Raw genomic sequence first — 27,664 nt, 5'->3', positions numbered from 1 at the left:
CAAGAGGCGCCAAACGTTTGGGCCAATCGCAGAACCCGATGATTGTGTTTTACAGTGTGGTGACACGCGATTGGTTGGCTGGTCCCACGGTGACAGCCAATTGGATTTAGCGATATGCCGGGGGCCCTGGAACGGGGACATGTGGACAGGTTCCCTTTGTTCTCATATGTCAACGGAATACAAAACTAAATAAAAAATTCGTTGTTTCGCAGCCTAATTACTAATGTCCATTCCTCGTTTAATAATTCGCCAGTGTCATTGTAGCATACTAACTATTAGAATTTTATCGATGGACTGAAAGCGTTCCACAGAGAGATTATACCCACGGAAATTAAGTCGAAATTGTTTTTATACCTGGATCTGTACGTAGTTTATGTTATGGACGAGTTCGGGCGTAATGCATCATTTATTGTCCTTGAGTCGTGTGCCAACAAACCCCGTCACCTCGGCAGCGTCTCAATAAAGTAATGCTGCCTCCTCCACCTGCCTCCTGCTCGCTGACGGCTCAGGTGGGAGGACAAGCGGAGGGGACAGTTATTCATCGTGTGCTGGTCAGCTCCGACGTTGGCAGAGCTGTGAGTTAGTCGGTGACAGCAGCGTCGGTTTGTTCGGAAAGCACCAACAAGTGCCTTTAACCAAGCAGGTCAGTAAAATTAATGAGATCCGGGTGGGCACAGACAGCATGGGTAGGGGTCGCAGAGTTTATCAAGTCCCGCCCCTTCTGAAGGGCGATTGGCTAAACCGTCAGAGGGTCGTCATCAAGTTGCGTTGAGAACCGTTGGATATAGAAATTACTAGTCGGTGTCCAATTATTTTAATGGTAATAAATATCATATTCATGTATGTAAATGGAAAAACATTATAAATTCTTAATTATTCAATTTTAAAATGTATTTTCCTTCCCTCGATACATTTGAAAAGCACAGAATGTCAGGATATTATAGCAAGAAATTGCCCACACACATAAAAAATGTGTAGTGGAACAAATAATAACACTAATGGTCAGTCAGTATTCATCTCTTACTTTGAGCAATTAGTCAGCTATCGGAGATTTAACAAAATCTTATTTACTATAAGAAGCAAGAACAGATTAAGTATGTAGGTGGTTCTAACTACTTCTTAGTAAACATGGACAGGAAAAACAGGAATAGAAATATTTTATTTTCCATTCCAAGTTGGCTAACTCCATGACATGAGGAAATTTAATCAACTGTTGCAGAAGTAATTGGTCCTTATGGTGAGATTGTCTTGAGTAAGAGTTTCTTAATGTATGACCTACTGTCCCACTAACTTTAAAAGTCATTAGGATCTCATGTCAGCCAGCAGAGGGCCAAAAACCTTGTTTTTTGTATCTTATCTGTATTGTTTTAATGTATTTTTTGCATCAATTCAAACATTTCCCAGCCCATTTTTAAGAATGATCTATTGGACATGATATAAAGTATCACGGGCCTGAACAAAAGACAAGGTCAAAATTATCATGACCCATTTTGTAATTTTGCTTCAGCCCATGATGTCCACAGAGGAAGGGGTCACCCTTCACTTCACTTTTCAGGTTCACAGTGTGTCAACAGCAAAACAAGTGTTGCCTTTTATGCTGTGCTTCTTGTCGGCTCACTTCCTCTCAGAATTAGTTGTCAGCTTTTTCTCCAAAAGTTTTTTCAAGCACACTGAGGAAGAATTTGAGATCAGAATCATCTGGGGCGATTGTGGGTCAGAAGGTAGATCAGTTTTCTACTGTGCCTAGGTTTGTAGGTTCGATTCCCGGCTCCTCCAGTCACATATGGAAGTGTTCTTGAGCAAGACACTGTCAAGTTTCTAACAGCATGGGTTTCTCTTATCTTCCTTGGGCGGATAAACTCGATGCCCTCAGTCACATGAGCCACATGAGCCACTGACAAGGAGTGAAATCCACCTGTGGAGAGGATCTCACAGTGTGGGACATGAAGCTGACACACAGACTGCTGGACACACCTGATATCAAACAGTGGTCCTGCAGGCTTCTTGGGATGTTGTCTCAGTAATCTCCTGTTCTTGTAAACTTCGTCTGAAACACTAGGCCTTGCCACAGTGCACTGGTCAAAGCTGCTTTTTAATTTCGTGTCAGGTAAACACTCTCTGATTGTGTTAAGATCTTTGTTTCTGCACATGTTGTTTGACCAGTGAGCGAATGATGTGAGGACAAGGTAGAGGATACGAGTGGAATTTTGACTGAACAGGTTGCAAATTCCTCCAGCTCCAGACCATCACTGTCTCCTGCTGACTTGCTGTCAGTCTGCACAGACAAATGCTCCACTGCATCTTGTACTCCATTTTGTTACGGGTTGAATCAGCATAATTGAGATGTGTGTATTAAAGAAGTCTCCTGAGAGGGAGAAGAGGAACCAAAATGGAGGCAGGCATTTACACAAGAAGCTGAGCAAAAGTTGACAATGGGACATGAGACATGGAAGTATTCCAAATAGAAAATGACACAAAATCATACACAATACCCACAAAAAATGTACAATGACCACAAAGAGGCAAAACATGTACATCGAGCTAATTGATCAATTAGAATTCTTTTTTCTTTTCATTTCTTTATTGGCTCACCTGAAAAGCAAGAAGCTCTTTCACATGTGGACATGTGGTTTCTTTCTTCACTTCTGGTTTTAGGGAAAATTGCACACACTCATCTGAATCATGATGAGGTATAAAAATGTACAGGGAGTTGGTTGCTCAACTTTGGGTTTTCAAACTTATGTATCTGTGTTTTCGTATTCCCCCATTTCTCATTTCACAGTGTTCAAGTACACTCCACTATAAATCATAATGACTGGAGTAAGTTAGTCTCTTACTCAAATTGTTTCAGCATTATTAGATACTCTTACTCTGCTTGAGCATTTATAAGCAGGATAAAACATGTGCTTACAAATGTTTTAAATAATTATTATTTTTAAATAATTTACATATTAATAAAACTATAATTCAAATCAACATTGGGATGTATTTTCTTGTGGACCTCATTTAATTTGGACTTTAAATGGTACAGTATGCTTTCATAACAGAGTACTATAAGTAATGGTACTGTATATTTTAATAGCTGCGCCCAGAAACACAAAATGTACATAGTGTTATTGTCCTTGCAACACATTTCATACATCTGGTGTCCAGCGGGTGGTGATATTTTACCTGCGTGCAGAATGTTGTTGTCAGACTTGAACAACAGGATAAAGGAGGGAGCAAATAATGCAACAAGCATAATTCAACACTTTGTGCAAGTCTGTCAAACTAAACTTTGATTGCAGTTTAATGTTTCCAAAAAGTGTTTTAATTTAAATTATATTAAAGGTCTTCTTGGCTTTTATGTTCTGTATCTTATTCACATAATACTGCTTTGTTCAACGATAAAACAATAAAAGCAGGGATTGGATCTGTGCCATTAATGAGAATGGATGTGAAATTTACCTGAAATAATTAGATCTTAAATGCAGGAGATAATTGCCGGCATTTTGTTGTCCATAAGATACATTACATCAAATGGGAAAGAATTAAATAATGTAATTTTTTTAAAACAAATCCTAATTTATACTAAACAGTTTCAATGTCTACAAATATATTGGGATTAAAATAAAGCTATTACAAATATATAGATGATGAAAACTTTGTACAGGCCAGGGGAGCCAAGAGCCCATTAAGATCAAGTTGTTTGATTAATTTCAACTAAATTAAATTCATTCAAAATATTAAATGTTAAATATTAAAGCTTTTTTGTTGTTGACATTTTTGTTTAAGGTGCTATAGTGTTTGAGTTCCACAATATAGGAAACCTTGGACTTTCCATTGTCCACCAAATACAACATTGCATCAAACACATCAATTTGTAAATTGACATTCAATTTCCTTTCGACAAAAAAACTGCATATCTATCAAGAATGATTTATACACAGTGAAAAAACAAGTGAAATATGTTTTACAAGTCACAAAAATAATCTATGTTTAACTTAAATCTTTCCAATACTTCTTTAGCAGGGTAAATACGATGTTATACTTTAAAGCATACTTCTTTAACCTTATTACTGATAATTGTTAACAATTACCAACACAATTCCATTTTCAAACCACAAGTTAAAAAACTGTCACTACTTCATGTAACATGTTCTTAATATTCCAGATGAAGTATCTGAAATTGTGTTTATATGCTTAAGTCCAGGCTAAAAGAGCTTGCCTGCGAAAACTGGCTAATTTAATTGGGAGTTTGTCCACAGAATAATTGCATTTCAACAAAAAAATGAAATAAATAAATCAATGCCACTGACAAGATTTAATAGATATGCGTGAAAAGCATATCAGATGCTGTGAGATTTTATTTATGAATTCAACAATCCACTTAACCTTGAATGTGTTGCTTAGAATAGTATAGTATAAAATATCAAGACTACCATGTTCTCTACCGCCTGGAATGACTTATTTTCTGAGATAATGGGTTTTTTACTCCAAATAAAATCATATAACATGTTATCTAATTCTTTAATTATATTATTTGGGACATCTAGAGATAAAGAGATACAGTATATACTGACCTAGATATTCCTTCTGTTTTGCACAACAAACCCTGCGATATATCGGTATGTCCCGTATTTTTCAATGATAGGATTCATTATGTTCATCTTAATACTTTGTTCCACATTTTTACAAATAACAATACGTAAATATGTGATCCTTTCTTCAACTGGCATCCTATAATATTCTGACAAGCCAGACCAGCCGCAAATATTGGTAAATTCGTTGATATTGGAATTTGCGGATTGTCATTTAGAAAATCAGCCGGCTGAGATAGTTTGAATTCCCTTCCCACAGCGTGCATTCCTACAAACTGAGATTTTTTTATATGAGAAGCCACTGTTTGAGTGAGTAACAGATATAGCAAAGGTGACACTGGGCAATCTTGTCTAATACCACGATTAAGGTTGAATCTTCCAGGGGTCCCATGTTAATTTAACACTCCTGGAACAGCCCTTAAATTATGTTTGAATGGCCGTTTGGAAGTATTTCCTGAAACCAAAGAAATCCATAGCTTTAAATATAAACTTTTGTTGGATGGTATCAAGGGCTTTGTAATAATCAATAAATAAAATAAAAGTCTTATCCGGAAACAGATAATTGTAATCAATGATATCTAGTACCAAACAAATATAAATAGCAATGTGAATCCGGATTGTTCTTCATCTATTAATGTTGTAACCCTTGTTTCAGTCTTCTAGCAAATATCAAGGCAAGTAACTAGAACAGTAATTCTCATTGTTGACCAGACTGAAACGTCTCCAATTTTCTACATAGATCCTGTATTTATTAGGTTTAGGATTTAATGTAATTAAAATCCTGTAAGGATTTATAAAACTCTACTGTCAGGCCCTCATTACCTGGGGTTACTTGTTTTCTGTGAGACATTTCATACATTTACTACTTCATGCACGGTGACCTCTTCTTCACATAGTTCTTTAAAGTCACCGCTTACTTTTTTAGTATTTAAGGAAATATTTTCTAGAAAAGTATCAACGTTAGATGTCAAGGAGACTGAGGAATATAAGTTCTGATAAAACTGATTTATATTTTGTGAAATCTTTCTGTGATCCTCAGTTAGCCTGCCATTAATAATTAATTTACTTACTGTTGCCAATTCCGCTGTATTTTTTCTAACCCACCCTGTTCAAGCCATTTACTGCGAGATCTAATAAAGGCACCCTTAGCTTTGTCCTCATATATAATATCCAACTGGTTTTATAATAAGTTAATACTGTGTCTAATTTATCCTGAGTGTTAGAACTCCCATCATTTTTTTGTAAATCCAAAATTGCTTTAATGATTTGTTTTTCTTTATCTCTTTTTAGTTGTGATAATAGTTTTCCTTTTTATAATTGCAACTTTGCGGATCTCATATTTCATCAATTCCCAGGTGTCCTGTAGTTTGACTTTATGAAGGATTCTCTTATGATCCGTGTGAAATAACTGGTTCTATTGAAAACTCTGTAACCCAGTTGCAGAAGTTATAGGAGATTAGCCAAAAGTCAATCCATGATTGTGAGGATTGATCCTTATTATGCCATGTTTACATATTCTTTATGGGTTTTTCCTTCTGCAGACATGCAGAATTCTCAGTCACAAACATGTATTTTTAAGATCACTGTCTATATTACTGCTTTAAATCTTCTCCCCAAATCACTGTAGCTGATGGGTAAGTAGAACAAAGATGACTGATTTTACATTCAATATGATGAAATAATGTAGTATTTCTGGTCTCATCCTTGGAGGCATAAATATGAATAAGAATAAACAGTTAATATCCTTATGACTGTATATTATTTGTCCTTTAAACGTATCTATTAAAATGTTGACCCCTGCTGGCCGATAATTGGCAAACCATATATTTTTACCCCACTTTTGCTCTGACTTGCACCCACTTCATCCAAACGCTGTAACGCTCTTGGTCGTTTACTTTCAGATCTACAATGTTTTTTCTTTAATTCCACATGTTCTGTTTTCAAGTCCTTAACATCTCTGTGGATTGCGTCAAGAGCTTCACTCAGGTTTTCCATTTCAGCAGAATCCTTCTCGGTTATCTTCCCCTTTGGTTATTTTTTTCAGAGACGATTACTATGATATTATTTTGGAGTTCAAACAGGGTTGGTTCTGGAGTTTTGGCGGTGCTTGATAGAGCATTGGACTTGTACCTGGTACTTGGGCTGCTTCCACGCTAATTGTGCAATTAGTTTGTTCATTAATTTAGAAAAACGTTTACAAGAACTCCGATCAGAAGGACTCTGTCGCAGAACACGTTTGTCCACAGCTCCATCCTGGCCGGAAGTTTATCGAGGGAGCAATTAAGTAAATTAATTAGTTTTAAATGTTGTTCACGCTGCTACGTAGAGTTGCGTTTCTTCCATCTGAGACAAGAGAACTCCCTCAATAACACGAATCATGGCAACTGTGTTTGTTAGAGACGTTTAAAAGGTAAAAATAGCAAATTTAAGAAAAGACTGACACGGGTGTGTGCTGCTGGGCAACGCTCTGCCGCTGGTCCGGGTTTCAGTCACGGTGACGTGCGATGTTTTCACAAAGCTATGTCCGGTTAGCTAAGCGAACACGGAAGCACGCTGCAGTGAACCCTCTCGCCCCGGAGGCGCAGCTCTCCAAAGCGGAAGAGAAACGCATCTGTGTGTTTTGCATCGCTGCTGCCCGCCTGTCAGTGTCTGGCAGACGGCGTCGATTTAGGAGGAACCGCGTCGGCTCCGTTTTCAAACTGCGTTTACACCAAGTGCCCGAACACCGTTGGGGCGATGGAGTCCCAGGGCAGAGACGAAGTCAAAGGTCCGGTGCTTCATATCGTGGTGGTTGGATTTCACCACAAAAAGGGCTGTCAGGTGCGTGACCCCCTGCGCTGAGCTAAAGTAGCTAACAGAAAACAGAGACTCTATTCGGATGCACTTTGACTCCACACAGCTGCAGGACTGTGCTCCAGCTCTCTAAACTGCTTATTGAAGCTCCGATAGTGCATAAATAGCCCTGTAGGTTTGGGGATAATAATTGTTCCCCGGCTGACACGCGTTGAAAAGAGGTTGTAGTTAACATCAGCTGTTTGCTCTGGGCTCACACTCTTATGTAACATGTGCTCTGCTGCCAACTTGGACACATTTCCAGTCCAGTGTCTTTTAAATTACACACTGCATTACTTACTGTTTCTGAATACAAGATTTCTGTTTGTACAGCACACGATTCTCCCCCTTGTTGATGATTCACTCTTCAAACAGAGCTGGCCGATCCAGGCAAAAGCCAATGTGATGTGATGACTGCTTGTAGGAGTAGGAGGAGGTTTTGGGGATGACCATGTGTATTTTAATGCAGTGGTTTGCACAGTGCTTGTGCAATTTCGTTTCTTGAGAAAGAAAATTAATACAGGACCAAACCTATGTACACACAGTTTTTTTTTTAAACTGAAACAGACTCATTGTAATTCATATGAGGAGGATGACGTGGTAAAGTTTGTTGTCCTCGACACTAGTAATAATGCAGTATCACAGTTTTGGTACATTGTCAGCAGCAGTGCTTTTAAATGGTGGCTGGATTATTGGTTAATGCATGGGCGGCTGATTTGCTTCGTTTATTAATTCAAAATCACAGAAAAGAGAATACTGGCAGAGCTCATGGTGACGTAGTCCAATGGGTCCAAACACACACATATTCAGTGTATTCGCCTTTATAACAAGTAAAACAGAGAATTGCTAAATTGAATGTTTTGTCATTTTGTGAAAAATGACTGAATCTATCTATCTATCAATCAATTATCAAAATAGTTGCTCATTAATCCTTAATTCCTGCGATACACCTATTTTCCTGTGTATGTGCCTCTGTGTTGACTCTGAGACAGACTGGAGACCTGTTCAGGCGTTACCCCACCTCTTGCCCAATGACAGCTGGGCCAGACCCCCCACAACACAGGAAAGGATAAGTGTTTATAGATAATGGACGGATGAATGACTAATAAGTAAACGTTGATGCTTTGTGGTATGGAAAAAAAACATCAGTTGGTTCCAAAAACATGGCAAACAATTGTTATGAACTAAAATATATCTCCAATCACATTACATATGAGGAGATAGAGGGTGTGAATGTCTGTCTCAGCTCTACCTGCAGAGCCACTGAAGGTTTTACAATCATTACTTATTCTCTACAAAGCTCTAGTTTGCTTTGTTTTTAACTGAAGTTAATACAAAGTCACTGACACAAAGCTTACAGGTTGTTTTTGGGCTTATTGCTTCTGCAAACCTGTTCTGCAAAGAAGACTGCTGACACGTTTGAGATGTTGCATACTGCGTGACAAAAGCAGCGTTCAGGCATAAGTGGCCCAATTCTGATTTTATCACTGTAACAGGCTGATCTGGCAGCCATAAGCTAAACACTGAGCCTTGTTGTAGTCGCCGTTCCCCATCTGTCTCTCAAAAGTGAAGGGGTCTGTTTTACTGTGGCCTGTTTGATTCAACTCAGTGGCTTCGGAAGCAGCTGCTTATTGGGGTGGGGAGGGGGCGGGGGGCACTTTTTGATGCAGAAATTAGACAGAAGTTGCAACAAAGCAGACGGGGCACACTCTTTGTTCCTGGTGCCTCTGGTGGTGTTGCTATCTGATAGGGCTCAGTGCCCTCCTGCTGGGTATCAGAAGATTGGGTTCCTGGGTCTTTAATCCATCAGTTGTCTCCCTCTCTCTCTCTCTACCAAGCTTCTGCTTTTTTTTTTTTTTTTTTTTTATTCACCTGCTGCCCACCTGTTTGTCTGGCAGGAAGCTTGCTGAAGTGTTTTTATTAAGAGCACCAGTCCTGCAGATTCAGGAGTGGCACTTTGCCCTAAGGGAGAGAACTCAGCACGGGTGTGTGTGCCGTTCAGGACGAGCAAGGTGTAGGTTAATCTTGTAGGAGGCTCCTTGCTATCACTGCTGACAGGAGGCTGGGCTTTGTATTAGAATGACAATAGCACTGTGAATGTTTTCTTCAGATATTGTAGCTTTTATTGAAGCTCAGCAGGAACATGATGAGGTCACTGAAAGTTGTAAACTCCACAACTGTGGCATGGAGAAACATACTGACAGCAGTTTTTCATATTGTTTGGATATGATTGTTCAATTATTTCATTCAGTGCTAAATTGCTGATGCACTACTCATTCGTCTTAACCCACTTATCAAATTCAGGGTCATATGGGGCTGGAGCCCCTTCCAGCTGTTGTTGGGCGAGAGGCGGGGTCCACTGTGGCCAACACAAAGAGACAAACCCGAGATCCTTTTTGATTCTTAATTTCATCAATTTCTCTGTCAAATATTGTTTTATTTTCTAGCCGGTTTGACTTGACACGGATGCAGGCAATCATCTGACTTTAAGCTGAGAAATTAAGAGGAAGCACACAAAGAACATGACTGAAATGGGAACTAAACTGAGAGAAACTTGACATGCCACCGTTCATAACCGCAGTAGCTCATTTAAATCAAGTCACACTATGTTTCCCTGTGTCATCAGGTTGAATTCTCCTACCCACCGTTGATGCCAGATGAGGGTCATGACAGTAGCCGGCTGCCTGAGGAGTGGAAGTACCTTCCTTTCCTGGCTCTACCTGATGGGGCACACAACTATCAGGAAGGTATGTCACGTGTGCAGTGCAGCATTTTTAATTTGTACCACAACCTAAGTATTTAATGCAGAATTTCCAGATATTCCAGTAACACTGCACACAACAGGACACCAAATGCAAGTAGTTAATTAGGAACTGATTCTTAATGACGAGATGCCTGAGGACAGACTGAGAGTTCAGAAGCAATGATTAGTAAAAGGATCTCTGAATTCTTGATCAAAAGGATTCTTTATGGAAGAAATGATGGTCCTTTTATTTTTATGTTACTATATGCACTTCATCTTTGGCTCATCGCTCCTGAAATCGTTTTGGCTGCTCCATTCTTATTTTCAACTTATTTTCAAGTCCAGCTGGTTTCAGGAATGCTGAGTGATATTTGACCATTCACTTAGCTCTGCAGGCCATGCTCTGAAATCCTAAAATTACTACCCCCAACCAGTGACTTTTTATTTTTAGGTGGCAGAACTATGACCTCAGAACTAAATATAGAGCCTAGTTCCTCCAGTGGAAAGGCCAGTTGAGGAGCTAAGTTCCTCTAAATGTTCCTGGTCACTGGGAAAGGTTACTGTAGTGGAAACAGACCTTTTGTCAGTTCAGCTGCCTTGTTACTTAATGCCAAGAAGCTCACTGGACTCACAGTATAAGTGATGTCTCGGTTTTACACTCATGGACTGTGTGTACTTAAAAACCTGTTGGGTAAAATGCCACTGGGAATCCATTATTTGGTCATTATAAAGACTGCGTGAGTACAGTATGCCACAGGTGAATGTCTGTGTTGGTTTTGTAAAAGCTGGTGAAACCAGGAACAGTATCCAGGCTGTAAAGGGAGAGTGCGGTGTGGCTCCAGGTCATGTGACAGTGTTGTGGTTCACCATCCCGTGAAGACAAACAGCAGAAGCAGAGGCAAAGTTCATCTACACTTTACGATAAACTACACTCATCAGCACTGTTGCTGCAGCCATGATGTTGGACAGGAGAGTTTCTCAGTTCTCACAGTCTGTCCTCCCTGCTTTGCATTTGTCTGCTTAGACTTTCTGTGTCACACAGTGAAATATGGGATTTTATGTCACAGTAATGGAAGACGTGGTGTTGGAAGGAGACAGTTACTACAGTACTAAGCGTGAGACAGTGAAAGAGTGATTTGTTTAATTTGAACCGGTTTAAGAGGTTTAAGGCTTATGCTGTGCTGTAACATCTGTCCAGATGCCCTGTTGCTGCCAAGCCTGGACCTTTTCCTCCTCGTCCGACTTGCTAATATCTTGGCGTCCGTAGTCTGACCTTTGTGACTCTGCTGTCATCTCATCCTGAAAAACAATTTCACCGCATTATAAAATGCTCCTCGCCCCCTCTTCAAAACAATGTTTTTGCTAAATTACATACATGGCAAATAATGAGCAAAGTGAAATGTGAGACTTTTGGTGTGTCAGATGTCCAAACCTCTCATCTCATAAATGTGAAGTGGTAAACATCCGGTGCTAGAGTGGAGATTACTAACCAAGTTTATATAGCAGAACCTCTGTATTTACTTTCCATATTTCTTGTTTAAAAGATCTGTTTTCTCATAATCAGTCCATGCCTGACCTATGTGGGGTCTGCTCTGCAGTGTGAGAGCAGGGCAAACCTCTCAGCAGTAACACATCACTATAGAATGTTTCTTCTCATCTTGGTAATTTTCTCTTTTAGTTTAAACTCCTAGTCTTCAGCATCACCAGTATCCTAATGCCTGACTTCCTTTCTTGCAGACACAGTGTATTTTCACCTGCCCCCTCTCAGTGGAGACATGAAGTGCGTCTATGGTGTGTCCTGTTATCGCCAAATAGAAGCAAAGGTGAGACTGTGTCACTTTTTCTAAATGTGTTATCTAGAGAAAAGCTTCTGTCCTAAATAGTGAAGGAGTCCTGGACTGTGGACACAAGCAAGCAGAGTGGAGGATTTAAACTTGAGGAGGGGAAAGATTTAGTCAAAAAGAAGCCGAGGATCTAATTTTCAAAAGGAAGATCAAAAGATCAACTGCTTTCTGCTCGTCCCTTTCAGGGTTCGCCACAGCGGAACGTGTTCCGCACGTTGATTTGACTTGAGTTTTGTGCCGGATTCTCTTCCTGCCGCAATCCCCCCCCCCCCCCCCCCCCCCTCATTTTATCCAGGCTCGGGATCGACACCAAGGTGGCCCTTATTGGCTGGTGGGTTGGGATTTGATCCTGCACCCTTCTGCATCACAAACCAATGCTCCAACCATTGAGTCACCAGGACCCCTACGTTTCCAAAAGAAGATCAAAACTTAGACATAGCAGTAGATTAATACAGTGCTTTTAAAATTAAATATTTGGTTTTTACATTGGGATGGAAAATTCAGGTGTCCATATACTTTAGGCCATGTGGTGTCCTCACAATTATGCAGACAAAGCATCATTTGTGTCTACGATCGGAGTTGATTAGAAACATTTGGAGAATGTAAAATGATTATGTCCTGTTCTATTTTCGTCTGATGTGAAGTGGTCTAATTATTTACTTTTTAAAAAATTCCACCTCAGGCCCTGAAGGTCCGAAAAGCCGACGTCACGAGGGAGACGGTTCAGAAGAGCGTCTGTGTCCTCAGTCGAGTGGTGAGTCTCTCCGAGGATGATGCCGTTGTCCTAAAACATAATGGAATAAGCTTCAGGGGCTTTACAAACAAATGAACTCATGAGTCAAGTTACTGGGCTGTGAAATATTGCAGTGACCTTACTGTGATCATAAAAAATGCAGACAAGAGGAAGAAAATATGGGAGAGATTCATTATAACCAAAAAAAGCTTCTTTTTTTTTTATTTCCCTATATTTTATGTCACAGTGTTCAGGAATCTGCCCTTTGAGCCTCTGAGGCAACAATCTTCTCTCATATGAAGTAATAAAAAAAGAAAAACTCGACATGTTGGGTGTCAGAACCTAATTTGTCTTTCGTGTGGCCCCACAGAGATTTGTCGGCTCACTGTGAGGGTTTTGGTGCTGTACACTCAGAAACAATTGGGCTGAGCCATTAGAAATTTTAAACTGAACTTCAGAAAAAATTAAAAATCATGTTTTTCTGCTGATGTGTTGGAAAATTACTGCAATGTTGAAAATATGAGGCCAATCAGTAATAACCTGCACGTTTAAAAAAAAATGTTCCTGCTTTTAGACCTTTTGACAGGCTCTCACCACAAATCTGAATGGGCAGAAATGTGGAAACTAACAGGATGCACTTATGCATGAAAGCTTAGCCGGTGATAAATAGCAGTTCTACACATGTGTTTCCTGCTAATGAATAACCAGTCATTCATGACAGTTTCTGCACTGTAGTACAAAAACACACTTCTCATGTTGATCACAACAACATGGTGCCATCTTAAAATAACTGTAGTTTTTTTTTTTAGCTGAAAGACAGACTATGTGTATTAGGAAGGTGGGAGGGACAATTATACAAACTCAGGCTGCTTAGATTTAGTAAACCTATTTAGTTTCCCTCTGTTATGTTGTTTTGTGTAACAATAAGGAATAAAAGCTTCATTCCAGCCTTTTCTAAAAAGAGCATGAAGCAGCAAATGTTGGTCTGGAGAAACAGGAAGTATAATGTCTAATTTTTATGGGCCGTACTGTAAGTGAGTCAGACATAAACACACACACGTGGTCTGCTGCTGACGGTGTTTGTTTTGATGTGTAGCCTCTCTACGGGCTGCTTCAAGCGAAGTTGGAGCTCATCACACACGCCTACTTTGAGGAGAAAGACTTTTCACAGATCTCTATTCTGAAGGTGAGAACACATTTGTTAATGTTGTAATATTCGGTTGTCACCTCCATTTACCTCACGTTTACTCTCGGCGTCGCAGGAACTGTACGAACACATGAACAGCTCTCTGAGGGGTTCGGCTCTGGATGGTTCACAGGTTTACTTAGGTGAGTAAAGCGTCATTATAATGTGCCTGTAATCTAACATTGAGCAGTTACACATCACAGTCTGTCCACATGATACTAAACACAAATAATGGTTTTATTGCACAACAAATATTCATGCATCTGTTTCTGCGTGGTAAATTCCCCTCTTCAGGCTTATCACCAAGAGATCTAATACTGCACTTTCGACACAAGGTAGAAAATAAGATATTTCATGATCATACTAAGCAAAGAAAATTAAAGCAAAACAATTAGTGTGTGGAATCAGTCATTCTTTGTGTTTTCACAGGCTGTCATCCTCTTTAAGCTCATTCTGCTGGAGAAAAAGGTATTTTACAAACTGAAACTCCTCTTTTCTTCCTTTCCTTTTGCAATTGTAAATATTTATTTTTATTTTTATATGTGTATATATATATTTTTTAACCTATGTTTGCAGGTTCTGTTCTATGTGTCTCCGGTCAACAGACTAGTCGGAGCTCTGATGACAGTTTTGTCATTGTTTCCAGGTCAGTGACTCCAAAATGTTGAATTTGACATTGGTGAGGCATTGGGTGTTTCTTGTGCATCTGTGTAGGAGATTAAAGTGTGAAAGATTAAAAATGACATCAAACGCTGGGGAGATAAACAACAAAGTGTCAGCAAAGACCAAGTTATTACAGAGTGTTTGTAGAAAACCTGCAATCAGACAATGTAACAAGCTGACATTTTAATTGATCTGGTTGGTGCAGGTATGATTGAGCATGGGCTGGTGGACTCATCCCACTACAGGCCTAAGAGCAGCGTGTCAGAGGACGTGAGACTGGTGGAGAGCATCTCCGGAGCAGAGGAGTTTGTCTCTGTGTCCGTCACTGACATCCCTGACACCACCCTGGTGCCAGCGGAGGAGAAGATTGCCCAGCCCGCCGCAGTGTCTCTGTCCTCTAGGACCAGCACCGAGGGAGTCAACCACCTCCTCAAACCCCCATCCCGCACCTCACCGGAGTCCTCAGAGAGCGACTGGGAGACTCTGGACCCCAGTGTTTTAGAGGAGGGTGATCCTAAAGAGACAGCAGAGGGAAAGGAGGTGGGGTTCGAGCTGCCAGACGCCTTTGACTCCAAATCAGGGACACCGATTACAGTGCAGCCGCAGTCAGCCACTAGCCAGGGAGGGGTCGTCCAAGGTTTGGTGTCTGGACTGGAGGAGGATCAGTATGGCCTGCCACTTGCCGTCTTCACTAAGGTAATGAGAGATGCCACTGATTTAATACTTTCATTTTATAAGTTTAAGGGATTTGTTTGAAAGAGATGTATGAAAAACAATTTCCATCAGATATTCCTAGAACCTCAAATGACGTTTTCATCTTGAAACACCAGCACGAAACAAGACAGACAAAACTAAAAATGTGAGAATAATTGAGATAAGGTGCGTATTTATGTTAGCATTCACTGCCAGAACATTAAAACTGCTGTCAAGTGAAGTGAATAACGCTAGTTATCTCATTACAGTGACACCTGTCAGAGTGTGGGATAAACAGTATTAAGCAGCAAGTGAAGTGTCAGTTCTTAAAGTTAGAGGCAGACAAAAATGAGGAAGCAAATGGCTTTGAGGTACGCTGACATAAACTGGGTAGGGTAAGGTAATCCTGGCACACAGTAGTTAGTGCTTACTGAAAGTGGTCCAACAAACCCAAAGTGGTGAATCAAAGAAAAGGTCATGGGTTCATGTAGTGAAGGGAAGTGCCCATGCTGACCCCTTTTCACCGCCTAAAGCATTTGCTTGGTCAGTTGCTTCCAAATTCCCCAGATCTTATAATACCAGACACAATAATTCGGTGGCGGTTTAATTTTGTGGCTGATCATTAGTGTATGTGACTTTACGTGTGAGTACAGCGTGTAAGTAAATACATTTGCCAAAGGAATGGATTTTTACTCCCAGTGGCCGTTTTGTTGTTTCCAGGGTTACCTGTGTCTGCCCTACATGGCCCTGCAGCAGCATCACCTCCTATCAGATGTGACAGTGCGAGGCTTTGTTGCTGGAGCGACTAACATCCTGTTCCGCCAGCAGCGGCACCTCAGTGATGCTATTGTGGAGGTAGGTCTTGAACGTTTACTTTTAATTCAGTGGGAAAAAAGTTGTACTGTAGTTTACTTTTAGAGGTGGTCTTCCTGAAAGAATGAGTCTCGCATGCTTTGTTGCTGTAGGTGGAAGAAGCTCGTATTCAGATCCAGGACCCCGAGCTCCGGAAGATCCTCAACCTGACGACGGCAGACCTACGATTCGCAGACTACCTGGTTAAACACGTGACGGAGAACCGCGATGACGTCTTCCTGGACGGGACAGGCTGGGAGGGCGGAGACGAGTGGATCAGAGCCCAGTTCACCCTGTACCTCCACTCTTTATTGTCCTCTGCAATACAGCAAGGTACCTCTCTCATACACTCATCATATGAACTTATTCATTCTGTCACGTTCCTGTATATAGTGGTTATCTTACTTACTTCTTTATTAATTGGCTTGTTCACCTGCAGGCTATTATTAAAAAACGGCAATAAGGCTATGAACACATTTGATCTGAATTTAAATGTTAAGTCGTTTTAAGTACAGTTTCATTTGCTTTTAAACTAAACTTATCAAACTAATGGAAGCAAGGGATTATAATAGAATAATGCACCCAAACACAAAAGAACAAATCAAAAGACAAAACAGAAAATACGATGTAATTGTTGAAGTGACTTGAAAATCTAATTCCTCCACAGTGTGTCTTTAAATGGCTAAAACATACAAAAGCACTACGACAGTTATTTCCCGATTCATTTATTTTAGTTTGTTTCTTCCGCTGCTCGTGTACCATTAAAGTATGGGTTCACATTTTTTTTATGGGCCTCTTCAAATGACAGTCAGGTGCCCATACAAACATTGAAAGAGGTCTTAACTTCTGTAATCGTTCCTTCTGAGATCTAAAATGCTATGTACAGCTAAAATGAGACTTGAGACTGGCATTCTGAGTGCCAGGGGATCAACCAATCAAGGGGAAATCTTCCATATATCATTTGTTTTAGTGTGAACTTCCCTCTTTGTCTTTCCCTCGACAGTGTTTTCCTGTTGAGTTGCAGTTTAAGGAAAGAACAATTCAAGTTAAAAAGACTGCAGCTTTGAAACTCTTGCACTTAATGTGACTAAACTGGGAAGCTAAAGACTTATTATCTTCAGATCTATTAAAAACCTGTATTAAATTGGGGGAATAGACACTGAGAATATAAGCTATATATTGTGCATATGGGCCCGATTCTTGTTTTGGGACACACTTAGGAAAAAAACTTGTGCTTTAATTCACTTTAGAAAATGACCTTTATTCCAGTAGAGAGCACCAGGTTTTGTCGTTTTGTTTCTGTGTTTATTGCAAAGAATTAGAAAAACTTAAATTTAATATAGTTTAGCTTTAGTTTAGTCAGTCAAATCTGTATTCATACTAGTTGTACTTCCTGCTATAGAGAGTGATTCCTGTTGAGATGCTTCACTACTGATTATTTGTGCTGTAAGTATTTCGTCACACACACCTAATGATCCTGTACAATCTGATTGCCTTCTATTTCCTGTTGCCTGTGTTCAGATAATGAGCGGCTGCTGGCTGATTATGGTGCACCTTTTATCACGGCATGGAAGATCACCCATAACTACAGAGTGTGGTACAGCAACAAGCACCCTGCCATGACCTCCATAACCCCAGGGTAGGTGCACAGAAAGGGGACCTCTGTGACTGACAAATCTCCAATTTCACCAGGCACTTCTGCCAGGAAGCCTTTAAGATGGAGTAAAGAAATTTGCAGTTAGATTGCACACAGCAGGGTATTAGGATATTAGGGTCTCTGGCACAATTGACAACCTGAGTGCTGCATACAAAGAGTGGACAAAAATTATTTGTAAATATTCTTGGAATAGCAGATGTAGTGTCAGTTCAAATACACTTATTGTTAAATGTGTCATTTTTGTCATCTTTCATTGTAGAAAGTCCTTCCAAACAAGTAGAATAAAAATATAAATAAATAAAATGAATGTAAATCTCCAAAGGCAAATCTGTAGAAAACTGGGCAGCACATTATTTACACACGAGTTATTTCTGCCTTTCTTCTTTTTTTGCAGACACCCGTTCCAGGGTCAGTACAGTGTTGCTGATGTGAAGCTTCGGCTCTCACAGTGAGTATCGTTTCATCGCCCTGCCTCCAAGTATAACACACAATGACTTGTGAAGTGAAAATGTGTCTTTCGTTTCACCTCAGCAGTATAAAACAATAACCTAAATAAGTGGGAGCAGATTACAGTGTTTTTCTTCAGATCAGTCGATTTACTGTACTTCCCCCGAAAACATACGGGCTGCTGCACTCTTGTGGTGACATGATGATTATACAAGTCAGTGCCTGGGTTTCAGATTCATACAATCGCCCTGAGAGCTCACCACATTAAAGCACACTTAAGAAGACACATGCAAGTTGACAGGGGGTGTGATATACAGAACTAGTCCATATGCAACCAAACAAACAAATATTAAAAACACAGCCAATTCTGAAAATACAAATCAATACTAAAAAATACAATCACAAAAGTGCAACTTAATACAGGAAATAGTACTCAGTACTTAAAAGACAACTGAATACTGGAAGCACAACCAAACACTGAAGGGTTGTGGCAAATATCTGGTATAATAACAAACGTACAGTACAATTGAACAATTTATAGAGCTGGAAAATCAGTGCAGTCATCAATCAATGCAAAATCATTTAATCTAAATGTGTTGTTGCTAGAACCTCAGCGTGTTGTCACACGCTGTGCAGTCCAGCACCCAGCTGTAAACGCTCTATAAACTCTATATATGTTACAGAGAGCTGGAGGCCGTGTGTTACTTTATGCTGCAGCAGCTCACCGATTTTCGCGTTGGGGGCGGCTGAGGTGGGTTTTATGGTGGCGGCAAGCATCTCATATCAGTCATTAATTATGAGTGAGTTTGATTCTCAAAAAACGTGAGCTGGAGACTTCTTCAGCTTCGTCTCGGCTTTCAGTCCAGGAAGTGTGGATGAAAGGTGACTCCCTGCACAGCTGGAGTGCAGTTTCTAATGTTACACTTAAGATAAGTTGTGTCCTCGTCCTGAACTTAGCTTCGTAGTGGGAACATGGGCTCTGATACTCGGGGTGGTCTCACTTCACACTCAGGGGACATGGTGTCATGTGTGCTGTGACCTCTGTCGTAATGCTTTAGTAAACAAACACGGTGGAGGGACCTTACACTGAGTAGAGTAGTTATAGTTAGGATTCTTCATCACCACAGCGAATCACCTGCCTCCTTCTAACCATATCCTCTGCATCCTCTTCTCCCAAATAAGTCAAATAAGTCAAAGTTTGTTTGCATACCATGTATCAGACTTGGGGGTGCAAGGTGCTTTACAAGAGGAAGAAATTCACAATTATTCATTCAGCCTTTTTCAACTGGAGTGAATTAATCCCTCTGCTGTCTGGTTTAGTCTTTTTTTTCCTATTATTTAAAATATGTTGAATCATAAGTCAAAAGCATAGTCTAATTTTGTTTCTTTTTTAGTCATTTTAGAGCTTTGTGGGTTTTTGTAGGTTTCTTCTTTTCTTGGAAAGGCACCAACACTTTCATCCTCACCTGAACAACAGCAGTTTCATTGACCGAGACAACATTGTTTTAACGAATGACGAAACCAAGCAGCCTCTTACTTAATGTTATCCAGGTTGTGCTAAGAGCTGAGAGCAAATGAAATGAGAGCTGCTTTAACAGTCACATATTCATTTAACCAAATTTCAAAGCCAAAGCAATAATAATTAACTGATTTTCCCACCTACTGTGTAAATGTTTGCTGGTTAGTCTTCTGTCATAGGAAACTGAATATTTAAGCAATTTTAGGAAAACTGAGGATTTTTCACTATTTTCTGCCATTGTAGGAGAAAATAATCATCAGCTTTTTTAGCAGTGAAAATAATTACACAGTTGCAGCCCTTAATAGTTTGTGAATAAACAGTATATGCACCGTCCCCTCAATTCAGCCTCGACCGTGACCTTGAGATGAAAAGAGCTGAAAAGTACAACTGTGTGGTTAAAGGGGCTGCTGGCTCTCAGCTCCCCTCACTGCTCTATAAAACTCTAGATATAGCTGCTTTGGTGGTGGGGGATGGGGGGGTGATCAGGGGGTTCATGGAGGAGGTTTGGCATTCAGCCATCAGAGCTTCTCTGGTATAAACACCTCCCATTTCCTGCCTCAGCGTTTGCACTTCCCAGCACGTGGAGAGGCGAGGACGCGGCTGCAGCTCCTTCTTGACCCCGACCTTGAACATAGGAGACGAGTGTTTATTGACTGTCAGAGGCTCCGAGCCTCACGGACGTCATCTCTGAGAGATGTTGAAATCACTAAAGGCAGTTATTAAATCCAGGGAATACCACATGAATCATATCAGTGTTGATTTTTCAGTGCTTAAACCAATATTTGATATTCCCCCCCATTTTTTCCAAGAAGCTCAGTAGACACACTGCACACAAATAAAACAGGTTTCACTTCAACATGCTGATTAAAATGAGTCCAAGAAAATTATTTGACAGTCACAAAGTGACACAAAATACCCTACTGCTCTTCTATGATCTTTGCAGTTTAGTATCTGGATGACTTGTGACTGTAGAAAGTGTCTTGAAACCTTTTGCACAAGCAACTTAGATTTAAGATTGTGATCTTTCACGGACATCACAAAACTTCCAATCTCAGTGCATGAGCAAACGAGCTGTTTTGCAACTTGAGGCGAGACGATGCTGGGGGGACTGGGGTTAATGGGACACACAGGGACCTCTCTGACGTGTCGCAATCATCAAGATACTGGTCCACTCGGCTAATTTTGTCACTTTCTCCTTATATGCTGCAGCCCCTGCCATCTACCCTCCATTTATACTCCCCGTCACACACACACACACACACACACACACAAGAGAAAAACGAAAAACTAGGCCCTACACTCAACTTCCTTGGGAATTTGCTGTGTTGCGTGTGTAGTACAGAAGCACTGAGGGCTACTGAGGCCAACCCTTTTCATGATTCTTTGTCAACAGTGTTGGACAAAGAGCAGCCGGTGGCAGAGATGATCTCAGAAAAGAGTCACATGACAAGCTGCACGGCTGCAGGCAGACATGCAGTTGGAGGATCTTCCTGTATTGTCGGCCCACTACCGCTTTAAAAGGAGCCGTTTATTTGGGTCAGCCAGCGAGACGAAGAGTCGCTGTGTCCGCTGGGCTTCTTTCTGAGCTAATACTGCCCACATTAAGTCAGGGAGAGGACTGTTTTCTGTTACCAAAGGTTGGTTAGAAGGACTGAGAAGCTAGAACCAAGAAGCTTGGTGGCATCTGAAAATAGTTTAAATATGATCATTTTACCACTTGAGCCAGATTTTTTATTTTTATTATTCCACCCAATTGTCCCCTAAACAGAATATTAATGTACAGTTCTTCATTTGTCCATTTCGACAATGTGCCACACACACAGAAAATATATTTTTGTAGCAGAACATAAAAACCTCACCTTACATGTCTTTTGAATTTTATTTTTTTCCAATAAATCAGACCATGACTAAAAATTGAAGGTTTATGTCTAAAAATGAGCTGATTGAAAATGAACTATTAAATAACATAGTACAGAAAATGACCTCCCCCCAAATTTCTATGACACTAAAGCACTTTAGAATCGGTAGAGTCTGCATTTTAACAAGAATGATGCATTTAGTGAATTTTATATTCAATCAAAAAATTTTATAGAGGAGAATCAGGATTTTCCCTTTGAATTAAAAATATGTATTCATCTATTTTACTTAGCCGTGCAGATTTATAAAACAGTTGTCTGCCTGATGAACTGTGATTATGAGCCAACAAAAATGGTTTAACAGACCTAAATCTGATTGAAATGTTTTGTTAAATGTTTGACAGTGGTGGCAGTAGATGTAAATGCTGTTATATTTCCCTCTTAATTTCATGGATTAATAAATGGCTCTGTCTGTTTGGCTGCTGGCTTTGGGACACACAACTTTAAACCTCTACATATAGAAGCTTTAATCAGGCATTAAAAAACACCTTTTAACACTGCTGGCAGTGCACAGCAGCAGGTCTCTTACTTTGGAAAGCCAGACAAAAGGAAGCTGGCACGGCGAGGACAGATTCCTCTGGTGGATGTGCAGTCAGGTTATTGATCCTAGCAACAAGCGCCTAGCAACTGCAGCTTGTTTGCTGGATCCACTTGCTGAATGTCGGCACAGCGGGACGTCCGTCTGACTCCGAGACGCCACAGAGGCTAGCGGTTCACGCTTGGCCGAGCTCAGAGCGGTGTCATGTTGACGCTGTAGTCAGATAAACTCTGTGTCGTCTGTGGTGTGGAGGAATGACAGCAGCTGTGCCACCAACACACGCGCGCACACACACTTTCTCTTTGGTTTCAGGTTTCAGACTCCTGCAGGTTTTTTTTCTTTTTATTTTACCGCCAAATCTTGGCTGTGACAAGGTTCTTTGATGTTTTTCTTCCTTTTAGCTCATTTCTTTTGCTCTGTTGTATTTTCTGATAGTAGTAGTAGTAGTAGTAGTAGTAGTAGTAGTAGTAGTAGTTTATTATTATTTTAGCTAGGAATGAAGACAAATGTATTTACTTTTGCTGTTTTTTCTATTTTAAAATAAGGGGACACAAACGTGTGCATCCAACAGTGCAGTTTAGATCCTCTCCTTAACTCGTGATGCTCAGAAGTCTGATTTTATTGCCACTTTAACACTTGCTGTAAATTGACAGGACAAGCAAAAAGATGCTTGTTGTATCTCACTTGTAAGTCTCTTTGGATAAAAGCGTCTTAACTGCTAATTACTAAAATAGATTCAACTATCTTTTTATGTTCACAAATACACTCCAATCCTGTAACAGTTCTGTAATAAGCCTCTACTACAGGCAGCGCCACTGTAGTACAGTTTATTTTTGATGAAATAATTGGCTCATTAGAGGGTGTGAAGGCTTTGAGTGTCAGACGTCTGTGCTTTGCAGCTGCTGACATGTATCCACACAGTCTTTTTAACAACACTGCTGTTTGCCCAGATGATGCAGGAGTGAGATTCCTGCTGAATGTCAGGTCAGCAGGGATCCCGCGTGAAAGGTTGCATGTTGGACTTGGACCAAACTGCTGTTTAGATAAAGCCAGGTGTTGCTGCATTTAGCCGTCTATTTGCTGCGAAGCCACTGGATTCCACTCTCCGTGATGATCATCAGATAGACCACCTGTGACGGCTAGTTTCTCCTTTCACATAATCCAAGCGAAGAGGTTAAGGCAACATTTAGAAAAAGCTCTTTGGTGTGTTTCGCTTCTTGAAAGGGAGACAGATAAACAACAGAGACTGAGATGGGAGTGAATGATGTCCGTTTGTGAACCTTTCCTCTGTTCTCTCTCATTGTCCACTGCAGCTCTGTACAGAACAGCGAGCGAGGGAAGAAGATCGGAAATGCCATGATGACGACCAGTCGCAGTGTGGTTCAGACGGGGAAGGCAGTGGGTAAGAGAGCATGGAAATAAAGCCCGCGAATTAAAATCGCATACAGTCCAAAAAATAAAGCTGAATGTCATCATGACTTTGCTCTGAAACACTTCAGCTGAGTGTCTTCATTCCTTAACTCCCAAGTTTGCTGCTGAGACCATTTGAACCACTTTCACAAATATCATGTCACCTGGGCCCACGACTAATTTGCATTTGTTTATTTCATAAAAAAACTGCAGCGCAAAAGGTTTCACCTTGAAAATATCCCAATTTCCTCTCCACCAGCTGACTTTTACAAAACAAAATACTGTGATTATTCAGATGGTGCAATTATGGAATTAGGTGTGTGCTGTTGACGTTTTGGTGACATCTTTGTCAGTTAGTTACTGCTGCAGAATTTCTGAACGAGCCCAGCACACGGCCCCGTTCACTTATTCCTGCTAATTAAACAAAATGCTTTGTGTATCCGCAGCATCCTAGTCACAGCAGACCAGCACTGAAAAATGTATTATACACAACTTGTCACTAATCTTAAGGTTTCAGCCAACTTTCAAAAGCTATGAAAACATTACCTTCACCACTCACCATCTCTGTTTCAGGTCAGTCAGTCGGCGGAGCGCTGACCACCGCCAGGTCAGCCATGTCCTCCTGGTTCTCCACGTTGGCACAGCCTGCTGCCGTAAACCCAGCGGGGTCTCACGAGCCTGCAACTGAGGTCAAACCGTGACCATAAGTGCCCCAAAGTCCCCCAGTGACTCTTAACTCCTCGTCCTCTGATCCTCTGTCCGAGGGTCCGTGGCATGAGACCTGGTTTTGTGAAGAATATGAGCAGAAACGGTCATCTTTCTTGAAAATGAAATGGGAGCTTCAAGTCTAATCCATAAGCCTAAAATCCCTGATTGGAGATTCCCAGCACAGGAGGCCTAACTAAGGGAAGGCAGCGCTGTCATCTTATCAGTTGTACAGTCTATAACCACTGTGAGGCAGAGACGGCCAGTGATTTTTATTTTTGGTAAAATCCCCAGAAATTTCATAAGGCTGCATTGTGTGACTTTCGTTTACTCCTTTCTTGCTGGATGCTTTTCTGTGAGACACTAAAGATGCTGCCGTTGGCTTTGTGCTGTTCACTCCCTGCTCACTACAAGTGAACATTTTGCTGAGAACTAAAATTTGGGCATGTTGGGTTTGAGGAAAGGGGGCTTGAGCTGCGGCGCCTCTGCAGATTTTATTGGTTTCAATTTAAAATTTAGTCTGGCTCACGTTTTATGACGAAACAGTTTGAGTCAAAAAACAAAACAAGTAATTTAAATATGTCTGGGAACCCAGGTTTACGCTGAAATGGAATTGGACAAGTAGAAAATCTAAACTCTCAAATATTAAGAGGTTCACTTTTTTATAGTTAAATCATTTTAGCTGACCAGAAAGTCTTAAAGTTAGCTGGCTAGCATTGCCTAGTAACTTTTAGCTTAGGTTATGATAAAATAAACATTCAGTCGTACAAATGTACACAATAACATCTGTAGGATTTATTTTTAATGTGGTTTTGATGACAAAGAGGGGAAAAAAACACAGGGTTGATCACTTACCATTTATTGTCAGCTAGCTAGTTTGCTTAGCAGTAATGTTAGCTTGCTGGCTAAATTAAGCTACGCTAGCCCCACGGCCACGTTCCAATTCAAATGAGAAAATCGCAAGTGTTTCCTGGGGAAATACTTTGTATAAACATTTCAGTTATTAGTCCAGATTCATAACTAAACATTAAAAATCTGAGTCGGGGCTTCTCACCGACAAATTTAAACTACTTGTTTTGTCCACTCAGCAGCCCCAGAGTCACTTGCATCCAGTTTACAATAGTATGAAATATGAAATGAGCAAATTATCACATTTTGAAAAGCAGGAAACAGAAAGGCTTTTGATTTTATAGAATTAGGACTTAAATAGTTACTTTGCAGTTAGTTTACGCGGTTATTCAAATAATTATTCCAGCCATAAATTTTGTGCAAAACACTACTTCACCATAATTACAAAGTCTGAATACGGTTACTGAAAAATAAAATGTCTTAACGTTGAACAAACCTTCACCCAGCTGTGAGTTTGGCAGGGTGTATTTAAAAAGCCACCAACCAGGCCTTTTTGTACCTTGCTGTCAGCTATATATATAGATATATTTGGAGAAGTATATTTAATTTATTTGTTGTGTGTGTGTGATCCTGGGATCATAAATATCCATGTTTTATCATGACAACACTGGAACAAGTCCAAATCTGTGGACCACTGTGTGTATTTGCACAAAGCGAACTTAATATTCTCTTTATGTGAATCTACATCTTGTATTTACCTGTAACTTCAAAGTGCTTATGTTTTCCCCCCATGTTCATTCAAAAATCCTATATGAGCATGCTGTCCAGTCCAGTTTTAAACTTTTAAATGTTTTTTTACACATTCTTCTGCCATTGCCACATTGTTGAAATTTGCTTTTGATTTCTGGGTTATCCGTAAGAAAACTACGGCTGAAAGCTGTTTTTTTTTTTTTTTTTTTTTTTAAACCTCTGATATATTTTTCAGTTTGTATTTATGGGATATGAATGTATTGTGAAGCCAGATTCGCAATATTTTCTTGACAGATCCTTTTGATGTATTTGAGAAGAAACTGATGCTATATTATATTGCTGTATTAAAACATAACTAAAAGGCCACATATTTTAATTTGTAGTGGAATCATCGTTTTCTTTTATGCCTCTTGAGACTGTGCGTGTGCACAGCCACCACTTTGTGGCCAGTGTGTGTTTGTAGAGGCTTGTTGTTGCAGTGGGAGCACATGGCCAGACAGAAACCCACCCATGTACTGTCTGACAACAATTCAGCAGCATCCCAGGGACACATGAACTCCGCGACCCCTGGGATGGTTCAAGGCAAGCATTCACACCCAGTGGAGCCAGACTAGCTTTTTTTTTTTTTTTGATCCCAGATTCTTAAACAGATTTATTGATGTCTTTTTATTAAACTTTGGGGCAGACAATCCTATAAACTTATTAAATGTATGATGTGAAAAAGAGAAAAATTAAAAAAAAAGTATTTGTAGTTCTTGTATCAGCTAAAACCTTTGATAACTTGACCACCTGAAATTGATCCTTTTTCTTACAGTTCAACAACAAATAGTTTTAACACTAACGTGGATGAGTCTTTACTTTCTGCCTTTTCCCAGACTCTGATGTAAAAAGGGCTTTTTTCTGCTGAACTGTTGGCCAGACAGAACTATATCAAGGTATCAGTAAATTTCTTTAGACATGTAGACTAATTGAAATGCTATCAATAATTGGACTTTGTCACGTGACATTTTTCACTTGTTTCTTTCTGTTTATGGACACTAAATTATACAACACTTTTAAAATGACTATAGAAAAATAAAACTTACTTTGATAAATGTATTCATTTTTCATACAACCCTCTTTTCTTCATTTGAGAAAAGTTAAAATTCTGGGGAAACTAGCTGCCGTAGACAAAGCAGCTCTAATAAAATTAGAAACCCTCAGAGGGCAACTTCAATTTTCAGTGACTTTCCTTTGGTTCTCCAGTGTGATTGTGAGCAGGTCAACAAGACTCAAACCTCAGTGCTGTAACCAACCAGATGAAATCCTTCAGATGAGTTCCTCAGCTAGACAGAAGTTGCACTTTAAAATCAATTTCTATTCTTTGCTCAAGCTATAAAATATTACTTATTAAAAAAATGAGTCATCTATTACCACATTTCAGTCTGTGACCTCCCCTCCTGTTGTTTGAGAATCTGCCAGGCCAAATCCCACATGTGGCTGAGACAGATGTCTTTGTAAATGTCTGTTTTACACCCACTCTATCTCAACGTTTAACGTTTACACCGACTCTGCAGAAAGCCAAAGTCTTAAATGCACCAATTTTCTGGCACAAAAGAGAGACTGAAAAGGTCAGAAGTCAAGCAATGGTCAGCTGAACTTCTGACCTTTTCATCTTTTTCTTTGTGCTAGAAATTACTGGTCTGCAGTCACACAGTTCTAACCTTCCATTGTTTTATAAGCACTGCATGTTTGATACTGTAGCAAT

General features: G+C 40.1%; 1 protein-coding gene across 1 annotated transcript; it reads left to right on the top strand.

Annotated features, from left to right (window-relative positions):
- The first annotated feature begins 7,164 nt into the window (after positions 1–7,164).
- On the top strand, positions 7,165–26,863 carry avl9 (AVL9 homolog (S. cerevisiase)). Its single transcript, XM_067486025.1, has 16 exons — positions 7,165–7,400; positions 10,039–10,159; positions 11,893–11,978; positions 12,682–12,753; positions 13,829–13,918; positions 13,995–14,061; positions 14,213–14,253; positions 14,348–14,386; positions 14,495–14,564; positions 14,787–15,277; positions 15,995–16,129; positions 16,240–16,459; positions 17,648–17,765; positions 18,178–18,231; positions 23,517–23,605; positions 24,187–26,863. The coding sequence occupies exons 1-16, from the start codon at positions 7,317–7,319 to the stop codon at positions 24,312–24,314; spliced, it is 1,905 nt and encodes a 634-aa protein (XP_067342126.1). The 5' UTR covers positions 7,165–7,316; the 3' UTR covers positions 24,315–26,863.
- Positions 26,864–27,664: the final 801 nt, after the last annotated feature.

This window comes from Channa argus, chromosome 19, assembly GCF_033026475.1.
Source record: "Channa argus isolate prfri chromosome 19, Channa argus male v1.0, whole genome shotgun sequence".
NCBI classification, from domain to species: Eukaryota; Metazoa; Chordata; class Actinopteri; order Anabantiformes; family Channidae; genus Channa; species Channa argus.
The sequence above is the reverse complement of the archived record's forward strand: the minus strand, read 5'-3'. Positions and strand labels throughout refer to the sequence as shown.